Source organism: Scyliorhinus torazame, chromosome 13 (genome assembly GCF_047496885.1).
Source record: "Scyliorhinus torazame isolate Kashiwa2021f chromosome 13, sScyTor2.1, whole genome shotgun sequence".
NCBI classification, from domain to species: domain Eukaryota; kingdom Metazoa; phylum Chordata; class Chondrichthyes; order Carcharhiniformes; family Scyliorhinidae; genus Scyliorhinus; species Scyliorhinus torazame.
Genome location: NC_092719.1, coordinates 33096387 through 33119569, shown reverse-complemented (window position 1 = coordinate 33119569; position 23183 = coordinate 33096387). Strand labels below are relative to the sequence as shown.

Below are 23183 nucleotides of genomic sequence, written 5' to 3'. Positions count from 1 at the left end.
TGAATGTAGAAACTGGCATCAATGTCTTAAATATAATCAAGTTCAAAGATTTTTTTTGTTTATCACCCTCTGAAAATAAATGAGTAGGCTGAAATCTGAACCAAATAAATCAGTGGGCTTTCCTTGAAGAATTTTCATCTGTGAGAAGGATCCTTGCAAAGATACATCTCCAGCTAATCTCATTTATCCTTGTTCTAGTTTTGCATTTCAGTGCTCTCCCTTTGTCTTCAGCGGTTCTAAAGTTCCATTGCAGAAAATTGTTAAATGTGCTATTTTTTAATCTGTTATGTCAAAATGATTTAAAGACTGATGATAGTCATTTACTTGCTGAATCTTTTGAGTAAGTTTTATATTGATTTCTTTGTGACTTCTGTGCTGCAGTCTTTGTTAGTATTCGGACTGCCATTTATTTTCTTATAGTCAAGTCCTGTGTTGATATCCTGTCATTTAAATTTCCCCTTTTCAAAACTGTAACACAAGGGAACTTTTAAACTAAACATGTGGAGGGTTTAACAAGGGATGGTGCAGTGCTGAACCTAATTCTGGGGAATGAAGCCGGACAGAAAATAGAACATTTGATGTGTTGGTGGGGGAGCATTTTGGTGATAGCGACCACACATGGTGCAATTTAAGTTTGTTATGGACAAGGAAATAGACAAATTGCAGAAAAAGGTCTTGGATTGGGGAGAGCAGACTTTAGTAAAATAAGGCAGGATCTGGCCAAGGTAGATTGGAACAATTACTAATGGGGAGATCTATAGAAGAGCAGTGGGTGGTGTTCAAAGAGGAAATGGGGAGGGTACAGGCCCAACATGTTCCCTTTAGGGTAATATGAAGGAGTAACGAGCCCAGAGAAGCATGGATGACCAGAGATATTCAGGATACAATGAGAAGGAAGAGAGAGGCTTTTAATAAGTACAAGGGGAGCAAATCAACAGAGGTATTAGTGGTGTACAGAAAGAGCAGGATGGACCTTAAGAAAGCAATTAGGAGAGCAAAGAGAGGATATGGGAAATCTGTAACTAGTAAAAGTAGGGAAAATCCCAAGATATTCTATAAGTATATCAGTGGGAAGAGGATAACTAGGGAAAAAGTAGGGCCCTTTAGGGAGCAAGGGAGGAATCTGGATGGAGCCAGAGGACATTGTTAGGGTGTTAAATTAATATTTCCCATCTGTCTTCACCCAAGAGAATGAGGAGGCATATTTGGAACTCTGGGATAGAGATTGAGAGGTTATTGAGCAAGTTGTCATAGGGAGAGACAAGACTTAAAAGTGGAGAAATCTCCAGGTCTGGACAAATTGTGTCCCAGGTTGCTGTGGGAGGCAAGGAAGGAGATTGCAGGAGCCATGATCCAAATTTTTAATTCTTCTCTGGCCACGGGAGAGGTGTTTGAGGACTGGAGAACCACAAATATGATCCCACTATTTAAGAAAGGCTGTAGGGATAAGCCAGGGAACTATAAATAAACCAGTGAGTCTCACGTCAGTGGTGGGGAAACTAGGAGAAAATTCTGAAGGAATTTTTCTTCATTTGGTGAGGCACGGTTTGATCAGGAATAGTCAGCATGGATTTGTCAGAGGGAGGTCATGCCTAACAGATTTGATTGAATTTTTTGAGCACGTGACTAAGTGTGTAGATGAGGGTAGTGTAGTTGATGTAGTTTACATGGATTTCAGCAAAACATTTGACAAGGTCCCACATGGGAGAAGGTAAATGCAAGGGCAGCATGGTGTGCAGTGGTTAGCACTGCTGCCACACAACATCGAGGTCCCAGGTTCGATCCCGGCTCTGTGTCACTATCCGTGTGGAGTTTGCACGTTCTCCCCGTGTTTGCGTGGGTTTTGCCGCCACAGCCCAAAGATGTGCGGGGTAGATGGATTAGCCACGTTAAATTGGCCCTTAATTGGAAAATATGAATTGGGTGCTCTAAAAAAAAATTTTTATATAAAGAACGTAAATACATATGGGGTACAGGAGAACTTGATAAGGTGGATTCTTAGCTGGCTGAGCTGTAGGAAACAGAGGGTGATGACAGACAGCTGCTTTAGTGACTGGAAGCCTGTGTCCAGTGGGGACCACTGGGATCTGTGCTGGGTCCCCTTTTATATAAATGACTTGGATGAATGACTATGTGGGAGGTAGAATCAATAAATTTGCGGATGATATAGATAGGCCGGGTGGTTAACAGTAAGGCTGATAGTCTTAGGTTACAGGAAGATATAGACAGGATGGTCAAATGGACAGAAAAGTGGCAGATGGAATTTAATCCTGAAAAGTGTGAGGTGTTACACTTTGGAAGGAGCAATTTGACTTGGAAATATTCAATAAATGGCACCACACTAGGAAGTCCTGAGGATCAAAGAGACCATGGTGTTGTTGCTAACTTTTGGTTGGTTCTTAATTTGGCTCTATTTAATCACGTTTGCTCAAGAGTCGCCAGGTATCTTTCGACACCGCCACAAGGTTCAGAACCGAATACTGATCACTGACGCGATACACCAGTTAGTAAGTTCAGAAGCAATGTTCATTTATTTACGCACAGTCAAATCTACTCGTGCATAAACTCTACAAACTAAACTACCACTATTACTAAGGCATATACTTAGCTTTGGGCGCCCAATCAGTCAGAGGAACAATGGCCGTTGCTCGGTTCTGAGGCTGCTGGGTTGAGCTGTTTACAGGGTAGCAACTAGGTGCGTCTATCTCGTAGCGTGCGTTGACTTGGAACTTACGTGGTCTGCTGTAGCTGCTAGGCTGGTCTCTCTCTTCGCTGAGAGCCAAAGCCAAAGGAGAGCGATCTCCCTTGGGGGATACCTTTTATACTCAAAAGGGCTTTGCGCTCTTTTGGGCGGGCCTTGAACTTGGCCTCAACTAATTGGGTCTTTCCCAATCATCGGTATCGATTTTCCTCCAATAGAAGGGTGGTTCCCTGATCGCTGGGTGTGTCCTGGTGACTGTCAGTCAGCTTTGTCTTAGCTTCTTCTGGCACCGGGGAGTCTGTCCTAACATTGTGTATCTAAATGTTTCCCTTTTGTCCCGGAGATGGCTCATTAGTATGTAAATCGTTTAGTAGTTTCTGTCCTGTCTGAGCGTTTAAGGTTCTAATCAACAGACAGAGCTTGCACCTGCTTGTTTCTTAGCATTGTCCAATTTTCCCTGCAGTCTTTGCAAGTGTCCATTTTGTAATCGGGACGTGGCCACCCCAGATGGCTACAGCGTGTTTGTAAATAGATCTCCAAAGGCAGAAGAGCAGGTTAATAGGATGGTGAAAAAGGCATATGGTACACTTGCCTTTATCAATCATGGCATAGATTACAAAAGCATGGAAATCATGTTGGAGTTATATAGAACATTGGAATGGCCACAATAGTACTGTATGCAGTTCTGGTCACCACATTATAGGAAGGATGTGATTGCACTGGAGCAGGTGCTGAGGTGTTTCATCAGGATGTTGCCCAGGATAGAGCATTTAAGTTATGAAGAGAGGTTGGATAGGCTTAGGCTGTTTTCGCTGGAGCACAGAAAACTGAGGCGCGACCTGATCGATGTGTACAAGATTATGAGGGGCATGGACAGGGTGGATAGGGGACAGCTACTCCCCTTAGTTGAAGGGTCGGTTCCGAGGGGTCATAAATTCAAGGTGAGGGGCGGGAGGTTCAGGTGAGATTGGATAAAAAAGGGTTTCCTCAAGAGGTCTGGAACGCACTGCTTGGGAGGGTGGTAGAGGCGCATTGCCTCACATCCTTTAAAAAATACCTGGATGAGCACTTGGCACGTCTTAACATTTGAGGCTATGGGCCAAATGCTGGCAAATGGGATTAGGATTGGCAGATCAGGTGCCTTACATGCGGCAGTACAGATTCGATGGGCTGAAGTGCCTTTTCTGCACTGTATTTTTCTGTGATAAGATAAAGCTTGTTCAAGATTCTTGTGGCACAGTGGTTAGCACTGCTGCCTCATTGCGCCAGGGACCATGTTCAATTCCGACTGGGCGACTGTGTGGAGCTTGCACATTCTCCCCATGTTTGCGTGGGTTTCCTCCGGATGCTCCAGTTTCCTCCCACAGTCCAAAGATGAGCTGGTTAGGCGGATTGGCCATGCTAAATTTCCCCTTGGTGTCCAAAAAAATGGTTAGGTGGGGTCGCGGAGCAGTGGGCCTAGGCAGGGTGTTTTTACAGATTGTCAGCGCACACTTGACAGGTCAAATGGCTTCCTTCTGCACTGTAGGAATTATATGATTCTATAACTTGGCGGTTTGTTGCATGACCTTTCCTTGAAAGACAAGACATTGAGCCAGCAGCAGCTGAGAATTAATCATTACCATAGGTGGAAAGGCTCCAGGAGAAACTGCAGCGTGACTACATAGCAAGCAGTCAGGGTTATTAGGCAGCAGCTCATATACTAGTGCTTTCAGAAAAAAGAGCAGGACCGTCACACCATCTTTGCACACAGTCTTTCAATACTGATCCATTTTAACATTCTACATTGCAAGAAAATCTCAGATTTTGGCTTTCGTTTGCACAGATGCCACCTGCGATTGATGCCCAAATACCTTGATGTAGCCCACCAAATAATTTGAACCTTTCAGCTTGTATCATTTTTAATGCCTTCATGGAATGCAGCTCCTCCATAGTGTCAGGCATGTCATTGCGGCTCCCAAACAGGCACTTTGATATCTCTAACAACTGTTGGTGCATGCCAAGGTGTCTGAAGTTTGCATCCTGATCTTCCATAGCAGTTTTAGAACACAGCCTTGTCCTCCGATAAGCCACATGCAGGGTTTCCCTGTCCACTTGCTCTTGCTCGCAAGTGCTATTCAAATCCTCTAGTGTATTCCCTTCCATCTATCTCCATCCCAACTGGTCTACTGAACTGTGATCTGGTGCTTGGAAGAGAGAAAAGTGGCATTGTTTCTTCAGGAGGGTTCTCCCCCTCCAAAGCTTCTGCTTTATCTTCCAAAGAATGAGCAGAACATAGAGAAGGGTAGAAAACACAGCCACGAGGAACTAAATTGCTGAATCAATCCGATCTAAAATTCAGGCAAACTGACTGATTCTTCTTTACAAAGGGGATAAAGTTAAATTTGCAACATTATATAAGATCATAAGTACCATTGCAATGCATGACCATACAAGATGTATTCTAACTCTCTAAACAATGCAGATTAATACTTGTTTTTCACATTTCTGATTAATGTAAAAAGATTTGTGTTGTTCAGTCCTTTTTTTCCAGTTCATTTCTTTTGACATGGTGAATTATACTACAGACTACAATTGCTTGATTCCGAGAAATTTCTTTCTTTAGTGTCATTGAATTTAGTACCATAAAATAAATCACCAATACCTTCAATCTTTTTTACTTGCAGGCTTCTGACAGAGTATCCTCCCTCTTGGCACTGAATTCTTTAAGGAGCTCCAACCTAACAGAAATGGGACTACATGATGCAAAGACTATTGAAGATGTTAGCCCAAGGAGCAGGACAGAAATTAGCCAGTGCATCAGTGGCGTTGAATCTGTAGCAGAACTGCAGACGGGACATGAAGTATGTGAACAACATGCACGGCACAAAGATTTAGAATGCCCTATTCACAATGATCGGACTGACACAAACAGCCAATCAGAACCTATTTACAGTGGAATGGGCACGGTTTACTCTTCATGGATGAAGAGCCCAGAACCACCCAGCTTAAATTTCTCATCCTTGAATTCCAACCTTCGGGATCTGACACCTTCACATCAGTTGGAAGTAGGAGGTGGCTTCAGGGCAAGTGAGTCAAAAATGCTTCAAGAGGACAACAGACTATCATTTCCAGAAGGAGTTGGTTATTACTGCTCTGAAGATGGCATAATCAACTTTGGAAAGGGGATTAATGGGGATGGTATGACAGATGGAAGCTGTACTCCACAAAATCCACCGCAGAAGAAGAAAGTAAGTGTTAACGATAAAAATTGACAGAATTGTTTTCAGGCTGCTAAAACAAAATGCTCAGTATCAAAGAAACACATGGATTCGTGGTAAGATGTGGATCACACATTTTTAACTAAGATCAAAAGAAGAAATGTAATTTGTACCTTAAAGTGGAGCAATGTTCAGCAACTGATGGAAAGTACACTTAAAGTTGCTTTTCAACTTTTTTTTTCAGGTGTCTTTATTGGAGTATCGTAAAAGGCAGCGGGAAGCAAGACAAAGTGGTTCCAAATCAGAGAGCTTCTCTCCAGTTGCTACATCGCCACATAGTGTTGTTGGTGTTGGTGGTGGTGTTGGTATCAGTGGGGCCAATAACAATGACAGTGGCATCAGTAACAGCAGTGTAAGTGCTAGTGGAGAGCAAGGTGAAAGTACCTCTAGTCATTCGTCATCTTTGCTTGCTACAGTGGAATCTGCAAATCCCATTGAAACTGGCAACAAATCTCCAATTAAGCAGACCCCTTCAACAGAAAAAAAATTAGATGATGCCGATGTCCAATGGTAAGTCTGTATGTCCATTTCTATTGAGCAATAAAATATGCATGTTCTATCTGGTATAAGCATAGAATTAATAGGCACCCAAATATGTTATTCACACACTATTTTCAACTTGGAGCATAACCGTTGAAAACAAAATAAGAATAAATCTTTTGAAAGTTTGAGTACCAGAGCAGCACGATGGCGTGGCAGTTAGCACTGCTGCCTCACGGTGCCGAGGACCCGGGTTCGATCCCGGCCCGGGTCACTGTCTGTGCGGAGTTTGCACTTTCTCCCCGTGTCTGCGTGGGTCTCACCCCACAACCCAAAGATGTGCAGGATAGGTGGATTGGCCACACTAAATTGCTCCTTGATTGGAAAAAGAAATTGGATATTCTAAATTTATATAAAAAAGAAAGTTTTTGATTACCATCAGTCTAATAATTTGAACTGGAAATAACAATACAATTTGTAAATCAAATTTCTTATATGTAAATATATTTTGTAGTTGTTTATAATAACTTGCAATTACATAGCATCTTTAAGAGAAAGATGTAGCAGGGCACAAGAGCTTAACAAAGGAATTGCAAGAGGCAAACAGGCTGAAAATGTTGCCAACCTCAGTGGAATGGTGAGCGGACCAGAAGTGAAAGCTGGGACTTTGGGCTGGAGGAGGTTGCAGAGGTAGGATGAAGCAAGGCTGTAATGTTGGTTGAGAGCCGGTGGAGGAATGTGGGGATGATGTTTATAACCGGGACTAAGATTTTTAAATAAGTGTATTTTGAGGCAGGAATCTGTAGAGGTTGGTGAGGAACATGGGTAATAGGTGCGTAGGACTTAGTACATGATAGAATGCACACACAAATGGTTTGTGTGGATAGTTCTCAGAATAAAGCAAACCGCTTGATTGATACCCTATCTACTACTTTCAACATTCACTCCTTCCAACAGAGGCACACGCTGGATGTAGTGTGTTCCACCCATAAGATGCACTGTCAACTTGCCAAGGCTCCTTCAATGGCACCTTTCAAACCCACGACCTCTATCACCCAGAAGAAAAAGACAGCAGGCACATGGGAACACTTCCACCTGCAAGTTCCCCTCCAAGTTGGACACCCTCCTGACTTGGAATTATAGAGCTGTTCTATTACTGTCGCTGGGCCAAAGATCCTGGACGTCCCTCCCTCACAGCAGTTTGTACCTAAACCACAAGGACTGCAATTCAAGAAGGCAGCTCATCACAATCTGCTTAAGGGCATTTAGGATTGGGCAGTAAACACTGGCCTTGCAAATGACTCCCACGTCCTATGAATGAATTTTTTGAAAAAAGGTTGGTGAGGAGATGATTGAGGTATTTAAATTGAATAATCATTTGATGTAGACAGCAATATTTCTTAATTATGCTTTATCCTCTTCCCGACCATGGAAATAGCCTGGTCATGAAGTTGGACCCAGCAGGAGAAAATGACAAATATCAACATCCTTAATTTAAAAACTGGTATTATTTTAATCCTAGCATTATCATTCATGAAATAAATTATCATAAAATCTGGAACTGCCTCCTTACGTCATACTGATAGGTATGTTTTGTGCCATTAGCCTACTCAGCCTTTCCACTCTTACCATGGTTCTGGAAATGATGGTCTGTCGTTCCTTTTACAAATGTTACGATCCCCATAGAGCCCAATAACTTCCAAAAAGAGATGAATTTCCCAAACAATCAACAGAAATAACTGGAGAACAGGATTTTACGTTTTAAATTTTTACTGTTACAAACTAAAATCAACCTCATACACTACTTAACAGGCAACCAATCCATCAAACTAAAGAAAAGGTGCTTTTGCATTAACTGACCATTGCAATTGAGATACGTCTCAACCCCTTTTGCTTTGCACCAACTGCACTTCTGGCAGATGTATAACATTTCAAGAGCGAGTACAAAGTTACTCCCAACTCTGCAGCAGGCTTACTTTTCGCTGCCCTGCTAAGTTGCAACTGCTAGTGTTCTTTGAAAGTCATTCCACTTCACTGGAGACTCCCAGCTCCAACTACCACCAGCAAGGCGCACCTCGGTGATTCCTTGTTCCTTTAAATCTCCAAAAATCCCATCTGTTCTGTTCCCTTCCTTTCAAACAGAAAATGAACTCTTACAAGAATCCTGCTTTTCTACAACACTAACTGCTTTGTTCCTCCAGAGAGCCATAGTTGTTTTCTCTTTTTCTTTGTGTCACAAAAAAGAAATGTCCATTTTCTGTAAATTATTGTGAAAAGGAGTGAAAACTATCCAGTTTCTGTTTGAGTTTCACTGCAATGGCAACCAGACCTCACCTTACCGGTGTCTCTGAACTGGAGTGCTTTCAGAATTCTCCAGCTCAAGTTAAAGGAGAGAATTTTAAAACATAACTGCCTTGTTAACTCTCCTTTTCTTAAAAAAGCAGTGTAACTTTATGTTTTGCTATTCCTGCTGGTAGTCCGAATGCTCCGATTTAAAAAAATAAAAAAAAAAACGTCCCTAAATTTCCTACATTATTTTGATCCCTTAAGTTAAATGGTGAATTTTTTAAGATCTGGACCAAACCATCCCACCATTTTTCCTCTTTGCTGAGATTAATGTCCTAAGATAAATTACTTTTCCTCAGAACTTCATTCTTGTAAATTCAGAAATGAATTTCGCCATCCTTTGAATTCACCAACTCGTTCTGCATCTTTTTTGTAATACAGAGACCAAAATAGAATGTAATAGGCCAGATACAACTTCAGCATCACAGTTTCATCATCTTGGCTACATGTTTGATTAGATACCCAAAATTTAATTTGCTTTCTTCCATGCCTTTGAACACTGAATCAATTATTTTAATAACTTGTCCATCAAAATATTTTTTCCTTATGTCTTATTTCATGCTTGTTTTCCAGATTCTTGCTTCTTTGTAACGAATTAGCACTTTCTGTGCTGACCTGTGCCACCCTCTGTCTATTAATATAGATATCATAGAATTCCTACAGTGCAGAAGGAGGCCATTTGGCCCATTGAGTCTGCACCAACCCTTTGAAAGAACACTCTATCTAGGCCCACTCCCCTGCCCCATCCCCACAATCCCATCTAACCTGCACATCTTTGGGCACTAAGGGGCAATCTAGCATGGCCAACTCACCCAACCTGCACATCTTTGGACATTAAGGAGGAATTTAGCATGGCCAATCCACCTAACCGGCACATCATTGGACACTATTCAGAATATTCCCATTCAAAATGTAGATACTCCAGACCATATCCTGTCCTCTAAGCCGTATAAATTATGAACAGCAGCTGTTCCAAGATTAAACACTGGACTTCCACGAGCACTGGCAACATGTATTGAGTGTGATGTGACCCCACCACCACTGCCCACCGCCCCACACCTCAGCTTTTTATCTTTGAGCTACATACATCAATTCAGTCTAATACTTTTACTTTGTAATCTGTTTGTTATGTTGAATGTCAGTGTTTTTTTTACTTCTTTCATGGGATATGGGTATCGCTGGCAAGGCCAGCAATTTATTGCCCATCTCAAATTTGCCTTGGGAAGGTGGTGGTGAGCCAATTTCTTGAACCGCTGCAGTCCATGTGGTATAGGTACGCCCACAATGCTGTTTGGTAGGAAATTCCAGGATTTTGATCCAGCAACAGTGAGGAAACACCAATGTAGTTCCAAGTCAGGATGGTGCATTCCTTGGAAGGGAACTTGTAGGTAATGGTGTTTCCATGAATCTGCTGCCCTTGCCTTTCTAGATGGTTTGGAAGATGCTGGTGAAGGAACCTTTGTGAGATGTTGCAATGCATCTTTTAGATCGTACGCACTGCTGTAACTGTGCATCTGTGGTGGATGTTGGAGGTGATTGATGGGTTGCCAAACAAGCGGGGGGTTTTGTCCTTGTTGGTGTCAAACTTGTAGTGTTGATGGAGCTGCACTCATCCAGGCAAGTAAGAGTATTCCATCACACTCTTTACTTGTAGATGGTGGATAGGCTTTTGGGTGTCCGGAGGTGAGTTAATTGCTGAAACATATCCAACCGCTGACCTGCTCTTGAAGTCATGATATTTCTATGGCTGGTCCAGCTCAGTTTCTGGCCAATCCCCAGGATGTTGATAGTCAGAGATTCAGTGATAGTAATGCCATTGAATGTCAAGGGTAGATTTTTAGTTTCTCTCTTGTTGGAGATAGTCATTGCCTGGCACTTGTGTGGTGTGAATATTACTTGCCACTTATCAGCCCAAGCCTTAATGTTGTACAGGTCTTAACCACATATGGGTGTGGACTGCTTCAGTATCTGAGGAGGTGCGAATGATGCTGAATGTTGTGCAATCATCAGCACACTTCCCCACTTCTGACCTTATGAGGGAGGGAAGGTCATTGATGAAGCAGCTGATGGTAATTGGGCCTAGGACATTACCCTGAAGAACTCCTGCAGTGATGTCCTGGAACTGTGACGATTGACCTCCAACAACCATCACCATCTTCCTTTGTACTAGGTATGGCTCCAACCAGTGGAGAGATTCCCTCCCTTATGCCCATTGGCTCCAGTGTTGCTAGAGCTCCTTGAGCCTCATTCTTGATTTCAAGGGCAGTCTCACTTCGCCTTTTGAGTTCAGTTCTTTTTCCATGTTTGGCACATGGCTGTAATGAGGTCAGGAGCTGAGTGGGCCTGGCAGAACCCAAACTGAGCAGTTTGTCTCTGAGTAAGTGCCGCTTGATAGCACTGTTGGTTGACCCACTTCCATCACTGTGGATCAACATTAGATTGATGGTGTAGTAATTGGCCTTGTTGGATTTGTCCTGCTTTTTGTGAACAAGCATACCTGGGCAATTTTCCACATTAAAAAAAAAAAAAGTCCAATTAAGGGACAATTTAGCGTGGCCAATCCACCTACCCTGCACATCATTGTGTTGTAGGGGTGAGACCCACGCAGACACGGGGCGAATGTGAGAACTCCACATGGGCAGGGGGTCGGGATCGAACCTGGGTCCATGGCGCCGTGATGCAGCAGTGCTAGCCACTGCGCCACCATGCCATCCTATGCAATTTTCCACATTTCAAATAGGTCTGGCAAAATGGAATCCATAGGGTGCTGTGGGCCATCAGCAGCAAATTGAATACAACCACAATCTGTAACCTCGTGGCCTGGCATATCCCCCACTCTACCATTAACATCAAACTTGGGATCTACTCTGGTTCAATGAAGAGTGTAGGAGAGCATGCCAGGGGCAGCACCAGGTATCCCTAAAAATGAGGTGTCTACCTGGTGAAGCTACAACTTGTATGCCAGAGAGTGAAGCAGTACACAATAGACAGAACTCAGCGAACACACAACCGAGGGATCAGATCTAAGCTCCGCAATCCTGCCACATCCAGAGAGGGGTTATTTATTTTTGGAGCCTCCAGTTTGTTGTTTAATTGGCAACCACCATTCATGACTGGATGTGGTAGGAATGCAGAGCTTAGACCTGATCCCTTGGTTGTATGATCGCTTAGCTCTGTCTGTTGTGTACTGCTTTCACTGTCTGGCATACAAGTTGTAGCTTCCCCAGTTAGATACCTCGTTTTTAGGTATGCCTGGTGCTGCTTCTGGCATGCCCTCCTGCATTCTTCATTGAACCAGAGTAGATCCCCCCCCCACCCAGTTTGATGGTAGAGTGGGGGATATGTCAGGCCACGTGTTTACAGATGGGCGGCACGGTAGTTATAGCACTGTTGCATCACAGCGCCGGGGCCCAGGTTAGATTCCTGGCTTGGGTCGCTGTCTGCGGAGTTTGCAAGTTCTCCCCGTGTCTTCGTGGGTTTCCTCCGGGTGCTCCGGTTTCCTCCCACAAGTCCTGAAAGACGTGCTTGTTAGGTGAATTGGACATTCTGAATTCTGCCTCGGTGTACCCGAACAGGCGCCAGAGTGTGGCGACTAGAGGATTGTCACAATAACTTCATTGCAGTGTTAATGTAAACCTACTTGTGACACTAATAAAGATTATTATTAGATTGTGGTTGTGTACAATTCGGTTGCTGATGGCCCACAGCACCTCATGGATTCCCAGTTTTGGGTTGTTGGATCTATTTGAAATCTATTCCGTTTAGCACAATGGTGATATCACACACTAAGGAGGGTATCCTGAATGTGAACGTTGGACTTCACCTCCATAAGGACTGGGCAGTGGCCACTCTACCAATACTGTCATGGATAGAATCATCTGCGACAGATAGATTGGTGAAGACAAGGCCAAGTAGGTTTTCCCCCTCTTGTTGATTCCTTCACCATCTGCTGCAGACCCAGTTTAGCAGTTTTGTACTTTAGTACTCGGCCAGTTCAGTCAGTAGTGGTGCTACCAAGGCACTCCTGGTGATGCGTGTTGAAGTCTCCCACCCAGAGTACATTCTGTGCCCTAGCCACCCCCGTTCCTCCATGCTTCCTCCAAATGGACGGGTACTGACTCATCATCCGAGGGTGGGGGGCACAATAGGTGATAATCATCAGGAGGTTTCCTTGCCCATGTTTGACCTGATGCCATGAGTCTTTATGGAGTTCAAAGTCGATGCCTACGGCAACTCACACCTGACTGTATACCACTGTGACATCACCTTTGCTGGGCTGTCCAGTCAGTGGGACAATTTGCCACAATCCCCCAGATGTTTGTCTGGAGGACTTTGCAACATCGACAGAGCTAGATTTGTGGTTTCGTTTCCAGTGCTTAGGTTGATGCCGGGTGCCGTCCAGTTTTGTTCCTTTGTGTAGACTCTGTAGCAGTTTGTTTGAACTGAATGGCTTGCTCGACCAGTTCAGTCATCCACATTGCTGTTGGTCTGGAATCACATAGGTCGGACCAACTAAGAAGGGCAGATTTCCTTTCCTAAAGGGCATTAGTGAACTAGATGGGCTGTTATAATAATTAACAATAGTTTCATTTCACTATTGCAGAGACAGCTTTTTAATTCCAGATTTATTAACTGAGTTTAAATTCCATCAACTGCTGTGGTGGGATTCAACCCATGTCCCCAGAGCATTAGCCTGGGCATCTGGATTACTAGTCTATTGGCATTACCATTAGGCCACCATTCTCTAAATCAGAATGTGGAACTTAAATACCATAGGTTGAGACAAATCACATAACTGCTCTAAAAAGGAAATTTAATGAGAGGAGAGAAATATGCTGAGAGGCTGAGATGTGATGGGCTGAATGGCAGGAGACTCATAGAACATAAACACCAGTACAGATTGTTTGGGCCAAATGTCCTGTTTGTGTTGTATATTTTATATAATTCTAGAAGTTACTTGGGAACATTGTGAAAATCTTTAAGCCATCCAGGAAATGATGATGACCTTTTCATAGCAAAATCCAAAACTTTTTTTAACATATGTCTGAAACATGGAAATACTCAGAACCAACTTGTTGGGTTAACAACTGGGCACTTTGTTGACAAGGACGTCTGTACATCAATGCTGTATGTGCACATATTAATTAATTAATCAGTTAATCATTTGCACATTGACAAACTCAAAATCTGCCGTGACCCAGAGCAATTGGACACCATTTTAAAATATTTTTAGGAAAAAATGCTTCAATGGTATGATACGCTTGAGTAATCATTGAATCCCAATGGTGCAGAAGGAGGCCTATTGGCCCATCAAGTCTGCACCGACCCTTCAAATGAGCACTCTACCCATGCCCACTCCTCCTATCCCCATTACTTAACCTGCACATTCCTGGACACAATCCACCTAACCTGCACATCTTTGGTCTGTGGGAGGAAACTGGAGCACCGGAGGAAACCCACACAGGCCATGACCCAAGGCCAGAATTGAACCCAGATCCCTGGCGCTGTGAGACAGCAGGGCTAACTACTGTGCCACCGTATTGCCGCTAACAAAAAATGGGTCCATTCACAAAAAATATTTTAAATCACTCAATTCTTCACCCCCAAGGAAACAGATTTGAAATTGCTAAAAAAATCTACACAGCACTAATTGTTAACGGGATACAGTGGTCAGTTTAATTAAGCATCCTTGGTTCGATCCCGGCCCCGGGTCACTGTCCATGTGGAATTTGCACATTCTCCCCTCAGCTCCTTGGGTCTCACCCCCACAACCCAAAGATGTTCAGGGTAAGTGGATTGGTCACGCTAAATTGCCCCTTAATTGGAAAAAGTAATTTTTTTAAAAATAAAGCATCCTTGCCCCCAAAAGAACCAGCTTATTATTTTTTTGAACCTCCTCAAACAAATGCAATTAGTAGAAACACCCAATGGTGATTAATTCAGCCTGGGAGCATGACCAGTTTTGTGCACAGGACTGCTTCCTGCGCAAAGATTTTTAAACCATCACAGAAGTTCACAGAAACTGCCCTGAATGTAATTTGCACTCAAAACTCCAAGATACTTTGCAGCCGATACATCTGTTTCTCTCAAATATATCTTTTTTTTAAAAAAGAACAACCGGAGTTAGCACATTCTCCCCGTGTCTGCGTGGGTTTCACCCCCACAACCCAAAGGTGTGCAAGCTAGGTGGATTGGCCAAGCTAAATTGCCCCTTAATTGGAAAAAATTGGGTACTCTAAATTTAAAAAAAAAAGAACAATCTAGTGGAAACTCTAGCCCATGCTGTGCTGAGAATGCCAGGGTTAGAATGACTGTTTACACCATTCAGGCAGGGCCCTGGACAGCAGCAACTGAAAACTTTTAAAATATCCTTTCCCCTTCACTATCCAGTGCATTACGGCTCTCCAGCCACAAGGTTTGGCTCCACTGAGCCTTGCTTAGCACTTGTCACTTGGATTGGAGTAAACTGTGTATGCATTGTCAGCCACCAGTCTTCATCTGATAACACAGGGAGTGAACACCATATGTCAGAGTATATCATCATACCATTGACCCTATAGTCTTGCGTTCTTATTTGCATGGTTCTAGAAATCTAGAATTTCTACAGAATAAGAAGGAAAAAGGGATGATCTAATCTGAGGAAACGGCTTTGAGGAAAATTGAGAGAGAGAAAACACTGCAGTAATGTAATCATTCAAAGCAATAACATTCTCTGTTGATGGTAACTATTGATAATAATGCAGTGCGTATTGTTGAGATTGTAGCTCCTTAAAATTAATTCCCTCATTGAGTTAAAAAATCTCAAAAAAAATATAAACCAAAGTATGGAGGGGAAAAGTATTAAAGATAATTGTAATCCTTTAATTTTTTTGAAAGTGCTGTTAACTATTGTTTTATTGGCTAATAAGATCACCTTTAAAGCATTTGGAATGCTGCATGGTACTAATTTCTTGATAACTTCCTACATTTTATTAAGGACTGCTTCAACCTCAGTAGAGAAAGTAAGAGAAAGAAGCTATCAGAGAGCATTGCTTTTGAGTGATCACAGAAAAGAAAAAGAAGGTGGTAAGTGTTATATATCTCTTCTTTAATTCGGACTGTATAATTTAAATGAATTATTGCATTCTGATGTCAAATCAGAATCTTCCCAATAATGTGATTTGCCTCTTAGCATGATACAAACTTATAAGAAAAGGATGGTCATATTTAGTTGCTAACTTGCCGCTGTCAACTTGACAGCATGATGACAAACTTGACTGTAGCTGTTGATGCACCAATAGAGCAGGTTCAGATGATTGGAATTATTAATCAGGACTGAAATTGAGAACTAACAAACTAATCAGCAAGGCTGATTATTCACTCTGTTTGATGTCAAGTTTTGATTCTTTACTGGAATTTGCTTTTGGTGGTTTATGTTTTTTAAGTGCCTAGTGTCATGGAGTAGGAAAGGCAAAGGTTCAGCTCTTTCTGCATAGCCATATTGTGTTTAATTCCTTACCTTAGGTGTGGGACCATAAATGTTCCACAAAATGGTCAGGAAAGTTGAGTTAGAATGATATGTCAGCCATTTTCTAGAGGCTGCACTGAGTGTGTGTGCGCAGAGATTTAGAGGTAGAATGCCTTCCCATTCTCCAGAAGCATGTAACTGAGCTGGACATAAACAATTTGAGAAAGCTGAAGGCACATGTCCTTCATTGGAAGATGAATACCTCAGCATTTTTAAAGAATTGCCATGGAGCTCTCGCAATGCTGAATTTGAGGTTGCAAAGTCTGTCAAGTGTTATTATACCAAATGCTTTAGATATTAAGAAACTTCCAGCACTTTTTAAAGTCATTTTTTTTAAAGCATTTGGGACATTGGGTGCAATTACCTGTCATTTGGATTAACTCTTCAGATTGACCAGAATTGTCATTTTATTTACAAATATTATGTGATTCATATTATTGGTGCTATCCAAAAGAAGTTATGAAGATATCGTCATCTACATAATGGATACTGTATTCTTAATACCATGTATGTTTAGAGTGAAAGGGTTTTATGATAAGCAATAGTCAATGACAGCCTTGTTCATTTGAAAGGGTTTTTTCTGTAAATTATTCAATAAAACCAAGTTTATCATTTCTAATACTCTGTTATTGGGACTTCCATCTGTAGGAATGATTTCACCCACCCATAGTCCAACATCAACTCATTGGCCACAGTCTCATCTCCAAACTCCATCTTCATCCCACTGTTCAAAACCCATTCCACGTCTTCAACTGAAGATCCCAGCTACCTCTCCCAGTGAACCTAACCTAGGTCAGTAGAGAAGACATTCCATAATCATTACGCCATTTTTGTGACCTGTAACTGTTATAAACCATATTTTCTAATGCCATACTAGACTGGAGCCCCCTTATTGTTCCTCCATATTGCCTGCACTAATAATCGACTGTTTATGTGAATACAGTTGAAGAAATGAACTGGTTTCGTACCTGAAATGTAAAATTCATTTTAAAATTATACATCTTTGTACTTATAAATAAAATAATGTATGTGGCAAAATGTATATAATCTACAATAAAAATGTGTGCACCTTGTGCTTGTAATTTCTCTCGTATTTTGGAATTTATATTACTACTTACACTTCAGTACAACTGCTAGGTGTGTGAATATTGTAGGACGAATGTCTAGTAGTTTGTGCAATTCTGCTGGTATAAATTTAAAGGAATACTCCACAGTAAGGCTGTATAATGGTCTTATAAAGGCAAAGTTTTGGGATGAAAGAGTTCTTTGCCCTTCAAGTCTGCTCATTCCACCAAGCAATGTACAAGTTAAACATCATGCATCTTCCCCAGTTTATGTCTTACCTCCTGAGGAGGTGTCTGAACACAAGTGTAACTTCAAGAAGAGAACTGTGAAACTTCTACCCGTCTTCTAAAGGTAATTGATCAAAACACTTGGATATCTGTCTAACGTTGCAATCTCCATTATTCAGCCTGAGCAGTTTAGATCTTCATGTGGCTTTATCATGAATCCCAGTAGGAAAAATGATTAAGTATTCCTGAGGAATATTGGAAATATGTGATCCAAGCACTGAGAGATATTATGCTTCAACTCTGCTAGCTGATCCAGTGCTGATCCGTGGGGAAAGATCTGGCTCTATATGAAACCATTAAAAGTATTTCTTTAAGGAATATTCTGGTACTGTAGATTATGATTGTAGAGTATTCCTTTAAAAGCACTGGCCACAATAACCATTAGTTATGGCTCACAAAACATCCATGACTTTACAGTTTGAAGGATATATTTGTTGTACAGAGGAACACTGCTGTGAGTTTTGCCAAAACCTCATTTGTACATAAAGGTTACTGAAAATAAGTCGCAACTCTAAAGCCCCACGTTAATGGAACTCAATGTTCAGTTGATGTTCAATTTTTCCTAAAGAGTAGAAAAAGTTGCTTAAGTGTGCTAATTCAATCAGATTTTTGTATGTAACTAATGTTAGTGAGATTTTTGCATGTAATTTGGGGGGGGAGAAAGTACTATGAAGTGTGATGGTAAATGCTTAATGAGTCATGGCACTTTGGAGACAAGCAACATCTTATTTATATTACATAACGTTATATAATACTGTTTTATTAAATGCAAGATATTGGAAGAAGAAACAGCTGTTTTTAAGTTTAGGGTAGCAACTTTGTGTTGCTTTTAGATTGCATTTTCAAAATTAAGCACATTTTGCCTCTTTGTTTTAAGAATGCATTAATTCACTTTCTCATTACTTCTGCAGAAATTTCAGATGTGGAAAACCCAGAACAAATTGTTGAAAAGGAGTGTCCATCTCCAGTGAGTTCTCAAAAGCAAAATATAAGCCCTACAAAATTGAACAAGGTAGTTTCCCATTGATTACTTTAGAATGTTCTTGCATTATGTATACTTCCATTATTAATACTGCACACAATATAGTAACTTGTATAAAAATTATGACTCCGTATTGTTAATGGATAATGAAAGCACTGTACAGTTTATTTTTACTGTGTACAGTTTAAATGACCTGTTCATACTTTTTCTTTTAAATTAACAGCCAGCACAAATGCCTTCTCCATCGTCTCCTGCATTTTCATCCCAGTCCCAGATAAAGTTGCAGGTGAAGCCTCAGACCCTGCTGCAATCTCAACCTTCCCAATTAGAAAGTACAAGTAATATAACTGAGACTTCTAATCAGAGTCAAACTAAATCTGAAACGCAGCAAAAATTGCAATTTCAGTTTGATTCCCAATCCATATCAAAAACAAGTTTTAATGGCCAGTCTGGAAATCCACATTATTCACAGCATCCAGGTCCATCACAGTCCCAGAGTTCAATCAAACTATCTAATCCTCAACCAGCTCAGCTTCCATTGAAGACTCAATGTCCTGTGCTCCCATCACATGCTGAGCATCCTCTTAAATCTCCAGCCCCTCATACGCCTGGACAGACCAACTATCTTCCATCAGGTTCTCAGCCACCACCTCAGATGCACTTACATTCGCCAAAGTCTCAGTCACAGCAGCTGAGTTCACCATACAGGACAATTCATTCACAATCGCCTCAAATGGGAACTGTACAGGCCACATCACACAGAGGATCTTTTTTAACCCCTGTTACTGTGGGGCAAGTGTACTATCAGGCAGCACAGCCTGGGAATTTAGCACAACAGCAACAGACAAGTGCAACATTTTATCCTTCATCGACGGCACCATCAGGCCATCAGCCTAGCCTGAGTCAGTTCAACCAGCAACATTCAAGCAACAGTGTGCCCCCACCACCGCCGCCGCCACCACCACCTCCGCCGCCGCCACCACCTACCTATTATCAAAACCAGCAACCTTCTGGAAACTTTCAAAGTTTTAATCAGCCAAGAACAAATGTTCCCCAGCAGGGAACATTCTCTCCTGCACCAAGTCCAAATCAAACCTTGCCTGGAGCGTGTTTGCTTCAAACTTCTGGATCAATTATGCACCAAGGACCCCCAAAGTCTCCAAGTTCTACTTTATTGCACACTCCTGGGTCGCTACCAGCAGCCGCCGCCACTGTACATCATGCATCTTCTACGGCGCAGTATCTGACACCTTCGAGTTCTGGTCTGCATCACTCTTCCTCTGCAGCTGCAATACAACCCCCTCCACCACCTCCAGTATCTCAGTCACCTGGATCAGGACCACATCTTGTGCCTCTCCCAGGCCCACATCACCCTCCACCTCAAGGACAGGTCCCACACTCACTACCATTGCCACATGTAACAAGTCCAGTTCATCCCATACCACCAACCCAGGGGCCACTGCTACATGCTCAATCTTCAGGACATCATCCACCACCACCACCACCACCTGGGCCAGCACCTGTTCATCCTCCTCCACCTTCTGCAACAGGACATCAATCTCTTTCAGCTTCTGGAGCTACAGCATCGCATCAAATTGCACTTAATTCAGCACACCCCCCTCCTCCCCCTCCACCACCACCACCTCCACCCCCTCCACCACCAGCTCCAGTGCTTGGGTCAGGACATCATGTTGCTCCAGGACAAGGATCTCATCACCCAGTTCCTCAAGGACCACACCATCTTCCTTCAGGGGGCCATCAATCTTTGAGTCACCACCCTTCACATCATGCTCCTCTAGGATCTCAGCTTCCACCTGCAGGATCAGGATCTCACCATTCACTGCCAAGACAAGGCTCTCACCACCAATCTCAAGGAGCAAATAGTATTGCATCACTTGCAAGCCCAGGATTCCATCCACCATCTTCCAGTGTGGCCCCACTTGCACATGCAGGTCAGGGACTTAAACAGATGCCTGCATTACCCCCACAAATTTCTGTTCCCAGACCACAATTGCCACCGTCTTTCCAGCAAAACAATTTTCACAGCTCAGGATGGCACTAAAATGGGGCTGTGCTGACCCATTTTGAACATTGTTCTGTAAAATAAGATGTAAATATTTTATGTACTGTATCTTTTAAAGATACTTCTTAAGTCAGACATTGTAATAAACTTATCACCAGTGCTCATCTTTATTTGTCTTTCACACAACTGTTTTATGATTCTTAAAAAAAAAAACATTTTACTCCTGTTGGAGCTGTATATATGTGTTCGTGAAGCCAGTGGGAAGAAAAACATTTTTCAAATTTTATTTTGTAAGTAGACATTCCAGCCATCCTAACTGACGTTGTAGTGCACAGGTTGGCTCAAAATTGTAATTTAGTATTTTATTGTTGCATTTAAAAATGCATTTATTGAATGTTTTGTATAAATTTTTTTATTCAAGTATGTTAAATATAACTGCACTTCTAAGGAGTGTTGGCACTCATGCAATTTACTTTTGCCTTTTTTGTTCAATCCCTTTTCTGTAGTAAAACATTTTCTTTTCCTTTGTATACTTTTAAACAATAGGCAGAACAATGCAATATAGGTTTTGAAGCAGTTGCAGTGTGAAACATGGTTGTTTTACTTGATTGGTTCTTGTAGAAAAGTAATTTAATATATAGATTATTTCTAATTTCTTCTGGCAGATGTTATGTAAATAATTGTGCATTTACTTTTTTCCTTGCTTGTAAAACTTGCCAATGCTTCTATCCAATTTTTGAATACTGTTGTACATTCAAGTCCCTCTGCAAATATGTGTATGTTCTCTGTGAGCTTAGTATAAGAGTTATAATTTTTTAAGATACTGTCACACTGCAGCACTGGTTGGGCATTTTAATCCATGTTAATAAATCACAGTAAATTGCATTTTTTACAAATTATAAATACAGACTCCTAAGATTTTGTCTGGTCATATACATTTGTTAATGCTTTTTTAAATAATTGTGCATAAACGATGAGCAATGATTACTTTGCAGCTGAAGGAGGAAAGAATGATTAGGTTGCAAGCCAGTCCAGCAATGTTGGGGTATTGTCCTAACATGCAAAGTTAAATTACATGATTGCAGAAACAGCAAATTAATTCATATTTACTATGTTATATTAACTCATGTTTGTTGAACTCGGTGACTCATGCATATTTATTTGTTCCTTTGATCTCATCAGCACGAGTGAACAAAATATACACATACACCTACACACTATGTGTGACAATTGAAAAATTACAATGTCAGTTTAAGACTTTTTTGCTGTGGAAAATTATCAGTTGGAGTGATGCCAATGAGAACATTGCAAGTTTATGTAAATTTGTAAACACCGTTTACTAAAAGTTTACTCATTTTAAGTTTTGATTCTCCTTTCTAATCTGTGGCTCAATATTATTGTGCCATGGGCATGTGAATAATGTTTAAATAGGCTGGATTGATGAAGCAGTTAAAATCTTAATGTTACTGGCTGGGATTCTCCATTCTGCCAGCCACGTGTTTTTCGGCTGTTTGCTGGCAACAGGATTCCCGCTGATTGTCAATGGGATTTCCCATTGTAGCCACCCCAAGCTGCCACGAAACCCACTGACGGGAGTATGTTGCCGGCAAGAAAATTGAATTGCAACGATCCAAGAATTCCGGCCCCTGTTAATTAACGTTGTCTTTAACTAATTAACAGTTATCTTTTTAAATAAAGTTTTTCTTAAAAACAGGAAAAACATTCTGATTATAATCCTAATAAGTGTTCCAAAACTAAAAGTCAGTTGATCTTCATCTTACAAGCTGATTGAAGCAAAGTTGTTCAACATCCACAGATAAATTACAATTGCTTTCACAAGAAGTGATGAAGCATTGTCCCAATGTAAGATCTTTTTCAGACCACATTTCATGATACAGATTCTTGCAACCAAATAGCAATGGATACTGATAAATCGATAAAGCTTATGTTACCATTATTTTCATTCATTTGTTTCTTTTACTCTTGCTCGCTATTCTTCAGTTTGTTTTATCTTGTGCTATTTACTTGGATTGTGTAATCCCCTTCCTCCCTCCTTGATTTCCCTCACTCTCTTTTGTAACATTTCAGTTAGTAAATATTTTTTCCCAGACACTTAAACCATTTTCCCCAGACACTTAACCATAATCGGGATAGGGTTTAAGTTGTGTTTACAACCATTTACAACGATGCTGATTCTCCTTTACTGTAAGCACCGAAAAACAAGATGGACTTGTTATCACAGTATTTAGTGAGGAAGAGGTTGACTTTTTTATGTTTACCAGTGGTATCGAACGATTTTGGCAGTGCCTTTTTGCAAACAGTTTCAGCCTGCTTTGCTGTCTAGACTTCTAACCAGCTAAACAACAGGGAAGTCCAAAGCTGGTGCCTTCAGCCCTGCAGCTGACTCCTCACATTCCCTTTGCTGCATCCCTACTGAATCATCCTGTTCACAACCTGAGCTTCTGTCCCTACGTCCTTTTCATCATAAGACTGTCCACTTCCATGCATCTTTTTTTTAAATTAATTAATTTT

General features: G+C 41.5%; 1 protein-coding gene across 9 annotated transcripts in view; it reads left to right on the top strand.

Annotated features, from left to right (window-relative positions):
* The window catches only part of kmt2e (lysine (K)-specific methyltransferase 2E), a 192640-nt gene extending 170629 nt beyond the window's left edge, over positions 1-22011 (top strand). For 5 of the 9 annotated variants that reach the window (XM_072471298.1, XM_072471303.1, XM_072471301.1 and 2 more), the window contains 6 exons: positions 5368-5931; positions 6146-6471; positions 15764-15852; positions 16943-17086; positions 18558-18658; positions 18852-22011. In XM_072471298.1, coding sequence (XP_072327399.1) covers positions 5368-5931; positions 6146-6471; positions 15764-15852; positions 16943-17086; positions 18558-18658; positions 18852-20690 — 3063 coding nt within the window. In that variant the 3' untranslated portion in view covers positions 20691-22011. Of the gene's footprint in view, positions 1-5367; positions 5932-6145; positions 6472-6983; positions 7131-7398; positions 7759-15763; positions 15853-16942; positions 17087-18557; positions 18659-18851 lie in introns of those variants that run through there. The other 4 variants (XM_072471302.1, XM_072471304.1, XM_072471306.1 and 1 more) reach the window with 4 other exon arrangements.
* Positions 22012-23183: the final 1172 nt, after the last annotated feature.